A 10,148-nucleotide genomic window follows, 5' to 3' on the forward strand; every position below is an offset into this window, starting at 1 on the left:
AAAAAAAAAATATTTTTCCCAATAACAGTGTCGTATTAATCAGTAGCAAATATTCCAAATAAATCCATTCTAGCTCCATAGTATAAGGAAATAGAGAAAGAAAAAAGGCTAAGTGTTAGGGTTTCCATAGCATACACACACTTTACAAGATCAGCACTTCAGTAGAGTAAAGCTACCAGGTAATGCTGTACTCCCTGTATTTCTTCATATACCAGTACAAAAAACAAACACAAATTTGAGGCAACTGCATGTATATAATAGAAGTTCTGTGATGGTGAAGCCAAGTTCCTGTCCAGTATAAATACCTGTGTCTGCTGAGGAGAAGACAATGGGCTTTTAAATGCCTTGGCCATGATGCGTTTGATCTCCACTCCAGTACTGTTCTTTACACACATTGATCTGTCCCACTTTACAGCATGATCAGGTTCAATAGGATTTAGCCAAGCAAGTTCATCATCACAGATGTGCAGTGGTGGAGGGGGGCGAATGAACTCTGGACGAAAATGGCCTGGGAAGAGCGTAATATGGTTATATACATGACACAGGGTGTGCCCTCTTTCAAATTTCTGTGTTTAGACCTCAGACACATCATTCATCTGGTCATTACCAGGTCCTAAAGTTTGATAATCTCATATATTGTCAGAAATAACAGTTATTACAATCATTGTCTACTCAACAAAAAATAAACACAACCTTACCGCTTTAAGTCGAGCCCAGTGCTGCTAATCACATTGCTAACTGATCATCAGGACCTGCTACCACCTCTACATATAGGCAGAAGCTTTGGCAGGTCATTCTATAGAAGAAGTCACAGTGCCAATGTGTGCACATAACATCTGCAATAATCTCAGAAGCATCTGTTACTGCTTATTAGTCTGGAAAGGGTAATATCTAAAGTACATAATTATACAGGGAGAAATATTAACAAATGCAAAACACATTACTGCCACAAGACAAGACATGAATGCCTCTTGAAAGCAAAGAGTATAACCATAACCCAGTGATTCTCAATCTCAACTGTCAAGTTCTCAACAGTTCATGTTTTCAGGATTTCTGTCTGTGGACAATAAACCTTGTTATTTGAAATAATGAAGTTGTTCTGAAATCAACTTCATTATTTCACATTATGAGGTATATGGTATAAGAATTGGAGGCATATTCCATGTTTAAGGTCGCTAGTGGAACATTAAAATAGTATAAAGGTACTGTACTTAATGAAACTAATTACTGACCTTTACACAACTTGAAAACATAATTTGGAACATATTAAAATATTTTTTGTGCAATTTATTTTACATATGATCCCTGTTGGAAGAATATATAGACATAACGAACAGATTCTCCGATTTTAAAGACCACATTTTTATCCACTCTGTGGTATGCACATATATTATTGATTTAAGGATTTATTTTGTTTTATTTACTTTAATGCACTGTGCAGGGCACTTTTTGTTTTCACATAAACAAATCAGTATGAGGACAAAATAGTTCCACCACAACCCTCAGCCTATTGTGCACACATACTGCCACCACACACCCTCAAGTCTGTAGATTACCACCACTAACCATCAGATGAGCCGCCAGTTTTATGCATTAGTACTTACAAAGCTCCTCCACAAAAACAATAGAGAAACATACTTGCCTTACATCGCACATTCTGCTGCAAAATGATAACAGACAATAGTACCCAAATAACAGATATTTATGGGCTGCCTCTTGACATTTGCGGGATACTATAGACCAGTGGCTCTCAGACTCGGTCCTTAGGACTCCACACAAACCACATTTTACAGGTCACCCAGCAGGTGCACAGAGCTAATTATTTCACTTGTGGTTCTGTGAGGAGACCTGGAAAACATGCACTGTTTGGGGTCCTGAGGACAGAGTTTGAGAACCTGTGCTCTAGACATACATCTGACACTGTTACTGCTTTCTTAACAGGGTGTTGTGACACACAATAGGAGAAAATGTAGTGTACAAGTTATTCATACATACAGATAAGCCACCCAATGCAGTAAAGTTTAATCCAAATTGATATTACTACCTTGAATGGACAACTCTTTAAATACTGCATGTAAATCAAGGACAGTGAACAATTAAAGAATACACTAGACAGCTATTGCAACTAAACGTGGACTTGTCCTCTTTAAGCACTTTCGCAGGTACTCAGGCCATCCATGTTCCAAATGAAATGCCAAAGAAACATTGCAAGCTGGGAATAATTTTATGCCAATGCAGAATGCATTTCCTGGACAGATAGTTGGCATCACTCACTTGCCTTCAAGTCTGCTGGCAGTTTACTGGGAACACAGTACGAGTACCTCCTGCAAAGCTACTGGTCTGCAGAAAAACAAAAGCACATGTAACCTTGGTGGAAATATACTTTCCTCCAATACTTTGTGTTCAGTATGGATTTACAATTACTGACGAGTCATCTGAAAACAGGCCTATGTTGGATTTGGACACTGACATGTCTGCGTTATTATTTTTTAATTTGCCCAGTCTGAGCATACATGCCTCATCAGAATGTCTGTTTCCCCATGGCACCTCTTTTTACAGGTCAAAATGGAGAAGAGATTTAATTAAGCATGATAACAGTAGCTACCTCACCAACACAAGGTTATAAACACAAAGCATTTGGTTTTTAAATCAAGAATGCAACATACTTTCAATGGGTGGTTTTGGACCACTAACTAAAGCTTCAGTAATTTGAGAGGCAACAGAACTGTCAAACCCAGAATTCGAAGAGTCTGGATCAGGGTCACTTAGGATGCTTGGGAAACTGGCCTTGCTCTGTGTTGGAAGTTCAGATTGACGCTCTAAAAAAATAAAAAGAAATGAACATCTTATAAACAAGTAAAAGTAATCTGGATTTGTTAAAACATTTCCAGTTTTAAAGGTTTGGAGGAGTAGAAATCATAAAAAAATAAACCAATCGCTTAATATCAAGTTTAGTAATAAGGCCTGCATGTTTAACAGTCATAAATTATTATTAACACAACAAACTGTGTACAGGATCTGAGGTTCTTATTTCCCTATTTAAGCAAAACTAATTCTGGGTTTATAAGAAAGATAAAAAACAAACACCTAAGGATTACACCTTTTAACCTAATAAAACTAGACATTAAAATTAAAACCTATACACCCACTGTGAAAATGTTGCATTTAACATGTTTTTAAGTAAAGTTAAGCACATGGCTGAAATGGCTGTGAAATAAAAATCTAAAGTACTAAATGTGACCGTAAATGTTTGGGGTTCCGGACTATAGATAAACAGTAAAAAGGTCGACAATGTCCAGATAGACACTAGAAGTTAGAATAGGTCAACTGGGACAATAGGGAGACACAAAAATGGCCAACCCATGATTCTCTTTTATTTTTAGGGTTAGGCACTTGGACAGTTAGGCACCAGGAGGGAGTTAGGCATTAGAAGGGACGGTTAGGGTTAGGCACCAGGAGGGAGGGTTAGGGTGAAGATTAGGGCTAGAATTTTTTTATTTTTTTTTAAATCAAGTGTCGACTTTTTGACCATGTCGACCTTTTTACTGTCTGTTAAACCACACCCAAATGTTTGTATTCATCTTTACTTATGCTGCAGTGTGTTATTTGTATTGCTTCTTGTTTCATTGCAGATCTCTCATGGAGTACATTGTAAGTGCAGTGCTTCATTTTAAGGAGCCTTTACACATGCTTTTAGCTTGAACATGATGACTTCCTGATTTCTCAAAATTCAAATGTTTTTACTTGCAAAATAACAAAATAAAAAATGAAACCCCCCACATTGCTAAAATAAACAAACATGGACCCATATTCAATTAGAAGCGAAAAGCCGAGATCCGCGAAAAACTATCGTCGATTGTGACTTTTCGACTGACGAAAAAGTATCGCCGTATTCAATTCCATCCGCTTTTCGCGTACTCAGAAACGCAATGCAATGTAATATGCGAAAAAGATTAGTCTCTGAATAGGTGGGGAAAAGTGCAAAATTTTTGTTTGGGGGGTGCAAAGGGGGGGAAACCACTCAGAACCCTCGGGACACCCCCCAATGGAGAACTGCGTCAAAAAAAATTCCTAAAAAACAACAACGTATGAACACCCCAAAAAAGTGCATTGAATTTAGGTGCGAAAAAGTGCAAAGTGGGGGGGACAAGTTCGCAAACTAGCGAAATAAGGTTCTGGGAGTGCTCTAAGAAGGGGGTCAAGCGATTTTGGGATTGCAGGTGCTTTTATGAGGGTGGAAATTCGCAATTATTAAAACTGCATTTGAGACATTAAAATATGCTTGCACCCATTTTAAAGGTACCCCAAATTTGACAAGACTACTTATTTTTTACAAAAAAAAACTGCTTTATGCTATTCGTCACCACTTGTGCAAAGACGCGAATTAGAGGCAATTTTGCGAACTGAAGTAAACCAAACAGTTTTATTAGGGCTAATCGGACACTACTACATTGATCCCCAATGTTTCCGCCTCTTTTGGGGGGATTCAGGCCGATTTCCCAGATTCTGACACCACTTTTCGCCTGCCTCCGTTTTCGCATCTTTTGGAATGGAATAGGGTGAATCGAGGGTACGCGCACGATAAGTTTCCACGGCTAAAATACGCGATGTAGGCAGCATGCAAAACTAATTGAATACCGCCCTTGGTTGGAGAAAGTAAAAAAGGTTATGCATGCATAGGATATGAACTAAATCAAATTAATGCTTTTATTTGATTTATGCACCTTACCTGCAAGTGCTAACTGAAGTCCACTAATGTCTACTGGTTGGGCCAAATTGGTCACATCCATAACAGCAATTTGTCTAGGTGTCTTTTTAAATAATTCTCTAGGTGGTGCCAACATTAACTGTGAAAGGAAGAACTTTTCTGAAGGTGTAATCGGTGGCAGAAATCCTACAAGAATGAGAAGTTTTCACAAATTTACATATTCAGACCATTTTCAAATCACATCTTTCAAAAAAAAAAAAAAAAAAAGTCATTCTTGTATAAATAAATTCTAATTTAAGTTGTCGGACCAAATTTGAATGCTAAACTCAAATCGATTTTTTAATGTGAGAAACCTTCTATGACACAGAGCTGTCGGGAGTCCCAGCAATTTAGCGTTCATGCTAGCACCCTGCACCTGTCACAACTCATGCAGTTCCTCTTTCCTGCTGTGGTGGTGTTCTCTGCTCTGGTGCCTCTAGCACACTGTAGTCTGTATCTCAGCAGTATGTTGCATTAGGTTAGTGTGCTAGAAGCACCAGATGAGGGCAACACCCCAGGCTGGAAAAAGGAACTGTATGGGTTGTGACACGTGCAGGGTGCTAGCATGAACACTATAACAAGAACTGAGAATTTACAAACACAGGCAGCCCATCCGCAATGAAATTGATACAGTATTACATTTGCAAGTACCAAGATCTTACGTTTCTCAGTCCAAAGGGAAGCATCTACCAGCAGCTAATACACATTTTTTTCCCAAAGCAAAATAGTAAAGAAAGAGCTAGGGGGAACAATATTTAGCTGAGTTGAAGGAACAGAACTGCAGACAAGGATCCTTGCAATTAAGAAGAAGGCACCCAAGTAAGCACTCAAAGAATACTTTTCCTAGGAGAATCCCAAGTACCACCTAAAGATGGGTACACGATAGACGATATGTAGCCCGATCTAGCCGACATACCATCCACACAAACAAATGTGTACTCACTATGGACGACAAAGCACGCTCCCTTATGTAGGGCCGACTAAACGATCCACTTGCTGCCGACGCCAGGCAGGTTAATGGAGCCGGTGCCCGACATATCAGGCGGTCGGGCACTGAATAGTGTAAGGTGTACCAACTGCCCCATATGTCAGCCCATCTAGCGTCACATGGCTGGGTACACACCCAGCTTAAGAGCTGAACAGTTGCTATTCAACTGTCCCCACAGTAAACTCACGACAAGCACCCTAATGAGGTGTGAGCACAAATCTATGCTAACTAGTGCCTTGGGGCTAGTTGCAGTGCTACCGCGTGCGGTAACAGCAATGTGCCCCACACTTACAGATGTGTCCTCATACACTATAGCTGCAGTTGCGCCAAACAGCCACTCAACATGCCAGGTCCCGTGCGACTCTGCAAGCGCAGAGTACCTTTCACCCAAAAATGCATGTTTGTTGTCATACAAAAGGACTAAGACACCACAAGACTGCATTCATTTCATATGTGACTTGTATATCTGTGTGCAACCGACTCCGAATCTTTATACGAAGAGCTATGATGCAGCAGCCGCTGCTTTTTTTCACGCCAAGTTCCGTAGTGATTTGTATACATATATACAAGTGTCACATATCAAATTAATCACATGGCAACTAAGACTCATTATCAGACGAAAAAGACAATCGGCACACGAGACACGACGCGCCGAAAATTCTGTTTGGCGTAACTGTAGCAATAGGAGGACATCTTAGTGCAGGGCGCAATGCTGTTACTGTACGCTATAACACTGCGACTAGCCCCAAGGCACTAGTTAGCTACAATTTCTGCTCACACCTCATTAGGATACAACTAAGATGCATTTTAGGGCAACAAAAAAATGCTTGGTGCTAGAGTCGCAGGGAACCTTGCAGCTCACTCACACCAGGCGCCTCAAGCCGCATGGTGAATGGGGGTTGGTGTATGAAGACATCTTTAACTCTGAAAATGCAGTTGACTGCAACCAAACCCTGCGTATTAGTTGTTGTAAACTGCATCTCCCGACTTCAGTTTACAATTGAATAGCTCCGGGCACTGAATTCCCCACAAAAATTCTTTCTGCTCCAACTCTGTATTGCTGCCAATTATTATCCCCACCTCCAACGACCCACCACATATCATACAGATTGATCTTAACATTACTACTAACATCCCTGCCAGCAAACTACCTTTGATATCACCTTGTCCTCTCCCAGAACTTCGTATCCTGCCTACTGCTACATACACATCCTTGACCTCATCTTCTCATATCTGCATCAGTTGTACAACTCACTCTTCCTCCTCTGACCATACTTCATGCCCTTAACTCTGCCTTTTTTCCCTCCTCTCTCAAACTACTGTTATTACCATATTTTCCTGCCTCCTACATCATGTCGCCATAGACTTTAAAACAGCAGCTGCTGACTTCCAAGACTCCAAACCCATCCTTGGCACACCAAGCAGACCAGCTAGCTATGAAGATGGTACTACCGCTGAACACTTATGGAGATCTCATGGTCACATCAACTGACTACACATCAAATTCAGGTTCTCTTTTGAATAAAAGTATGGTGACCCCGCGCTGTGTGTCAATGGCTAAAGCAGCTCAGTTAGGTAATGATGAATTCTAAAAGTAATAATGAGCGCTATAAAGAACACTAAATTAATGTAAATGGATTTGTGGTACCTGTAAAAAGAATTTGTTAGGTTAAGTGCGGCCACGGATGATGACATCACCGAAGTTCGTGCGGGCAGAGTGACGTCATCATCCGCGGCCGCACTCGGCTCCGACAACACACCATGGAGCGAGAGCTTAGGCCAAACTCTGACAACGTGCTCCCCGACCTGACCCTCACTTACTTCCTGGAGGGAGAGAATCAAGCTCAGGGTAAGACAGGGAAAGTTGGAACTCTGTTGTTTTTTGCGGCAAAGTGACAATCTAACAGGACCCACCACTACTTTTTCCAAAAGGAGCTATAAACACTTTACCTAACAAATTCTTTTTACAGGTGCCACAAATCCATTTACATTAATTTAGTGTTCTTTATAGCGCTCACTATTACTTTTAGAATTCAGGTTCTCTTTTAACAGCTCTTCTCGCCTATATACTTTTTTAGGCAGGGCAGGGTTTGCCTACTTACAAGCCCCAGTCAGGATGTTGAACCGTCGGGATTCCTGAGTTGGCATGAGAACTGCCGGCTGTTCAGCCATCAGTATTTCATACCGATCCCTGTTGCAGTGCCCCCTTCATACAATGGGGTGATAAATATTTGCAGATATCCTCTCCCCTCCAGAGCCTATTTAATCTCATCCCTCTTGGATGTTACAAGGCTAGCTTCAACATGTACAAAATGTAACTCATTGTCACTCCTTCCAAAGTCTCCAAATCCTCACACCTCCTTCCCCCTAATATCACACAGTGCTAGGTTTCTCATGCCTAAGGCTTGAGCCGGGTACACATTATACGATGCGTGTATCCAGCGACTGCTTGATACATCGGGTGCTTCGTACATGCTGCACGACCTTGTGTACGACTGTCCGATAAGTCGTTCCCCCGCCACATCCAGAAGCATGGAGTCATTATGCGAAACTTCAGATTGGCCTGCATTGCAGTCCAATCTGAAAATGCAACAAACTATGTGGTAGCGTATAAATGTGCGTACACATTTTATTGTGTAGTTCCAATTCCTCGGAAATTGGCAAATCGTCCAATATATCGTCTAATGTGTACTCCGCTTTACATGCCCAACTTTGCATTCTACAACTACCAGTCTCTCGTAATAGTGTGCCTCCACCTGTATAACCTAATATGCCCAGAAATCCCAGTTTTCTTACACCTGATGCTGCAAACACTCATCTACCCTTATGTCATGTATGGATTACTCACTCCTGCACCCTCCTCCTGTCTGGGTCCTCACACAACTTGTCTAGTCTCAATGTCCAGCTGGCTCTACCATCATCAATCCCTTACCTGCCAGCACATCGCCTCAGAAATACAATGCCTATATTCTGACCATAAACTTTTCAACCACCGATCTCACTAACCCAGTGGTGGCCCAAACTGGGTGCCTCAGTGTACGCCTGGCACTACCATGTGTCCTGCAGCCAGGCCCGGCCAGAGCACGGACCCCCCCTCACCTGACAACAGCCTCTCGGCCTCCTCCACAGCTGGCGGGTTCAGGAGATGGGCGAAGATGGCGGCGAAGGGGTTAGCAGCGAGCGGCTCGGTACGGTACATCTCCCACAGCAGGTAGAGGGCGGTCAGGCGCTGCGGGGAGCTGGGCAGGAGGTCCGGCTGCTGCAGGAGCATCACCAGCACCGAGCCCACCCGGAAATGGTCGGCCTTGGTGAAGTAATGGTGGAAGGCGGTGGAGAGGCCTTCGAATGTATTACTGCACGCCTCCTCCGTCATGATGCCCAGCAGGTTGGACAGATCCTTCCCGCACAGACTCATCGTCAGGCTGCAGCAGCAGGCCCAAACGTAGCGGCGCTCACTGCTCTACTGCTCTCCCGCCTCCTCTCACATGGGACTGCCGCTGGCCGGCTGCCACTACAGCCTGAGCCTGCCTGACGCTGTTGTTCTTCCCACTGCCGATCAATAAAGATTTTGAGGAAAAAAAAAATACCCGAAGTTAACCCAGGTAACCCTACAGCTGCCGGTCGTGTGACGTCACTCCCCACAGCGTGCCGTGCGCGCTCCCGCTGCGGTCGGACCCTCTCTCATAGGACGCGACGCACTGCGCGTTTGGCAGCGGTGGCAAAAGAGCGGTAGTGAATAGATCCCTTTCCGTAAATGTACCCTGACGTCATCAGTTACTATTCAACGTCATTCCTTATATCAACGTAGACATAGAGGGGGGATATACGTAGAGCCGTGTTAAATTTGAGTGGACCCGCATACTGGACTTTTCGCCTACATCGTGTGTTTTGTAGGCGGAAAAGTATCGCACGTGTGCCCGCGTATCCCCGTATTCAATTTGAAAGTAGGCGAAAACGGGACCCGGCAAAACTTGAACAGGCGGAAAGTACTGTCAGATTTGGGGAAATCAGCCTGACACCCCCAAAAGATGCTCTGACATGGGGGTTTAGCTATGGTACCCCCGATTTGGCTGCTGAAGGTATTTGGTGTTTTTAAACGGGCTCAATAGCTGCTAAATAGCGTTTTTGTATAAGTGGTGCAGAATAGTATTCAGGAGTATTTTTTGCAGAAAATAACTTATCCAAGCAAATTCGGGGTACTTGAAAATGGGGGTCAGCATACTTTAAAGTTGCCAAAGTTAAGTTGAAAAAATCGTGAAAAATCCCTCTGCTGCAATCCCCTGCAATGAAAAAAACACATGGGGCATACTTGGGGACCCCCCAGAGTCAAGTTCGCTAGTTTTTATCTTTGTCCTCCAACATTTTTTTTTCGCCCCCAAATTCAAAGTGAATTATTGTGGTGTTAAGTGTTTT

General features: G+C 42.7%; 1 protein-coding gene across 1 annotated transcript in view; it reads right to left on the reverse strand.

The window, feature by feature from the left end:
• CNOT11 (CCR4-NOT transcription complex subunit 11) overlaps positions 1-9,380 on the reverse strand; it is a 30,233-nt gene extending 20,853 nt beyond the window's left edge. The window contains exons 1-4 of the mRNA XM_088454182.1: positions 8,835-9,380; positions 4,730-4,894; positions 2,667-2,819; positions 306-508 (exon numbers count right to left, since the gene is read on the reverse strand). Of these exons, the coding sequence (XP_088310308.1) occupies positions 306-508; positions 2,667-2,819; positions 4,730-4,894; positions 8,835-9,150 (837 nt within the window). The 5' untranslated portion in view covers positions 9,151-9,380. The remainder of the gene's footprint in view (positions 1-305; positions 509-2,666; positions 2,820-4,729; positions 4,895-8,834) is intronic.
• Between the last annotated feature and the right edge of the window lie 768 nt (positions 9,381-10,148).

This window comes from Taudactylus pleione, unplaced genomic scaffold (genome assembly GCF_031769625.1).
Source record: "Taudactylus pleione unplaced genomic scaffold, aTauple2 ptg000609l, whole genome shotgun sequence".
Taxonomy (NCBI): domain Eukaryota; kingdom Metazoa; phylum Chordata; class Amphibia; order Anura; family Myobatrachidae; genus Taudactylus; species Taudactylus pleione.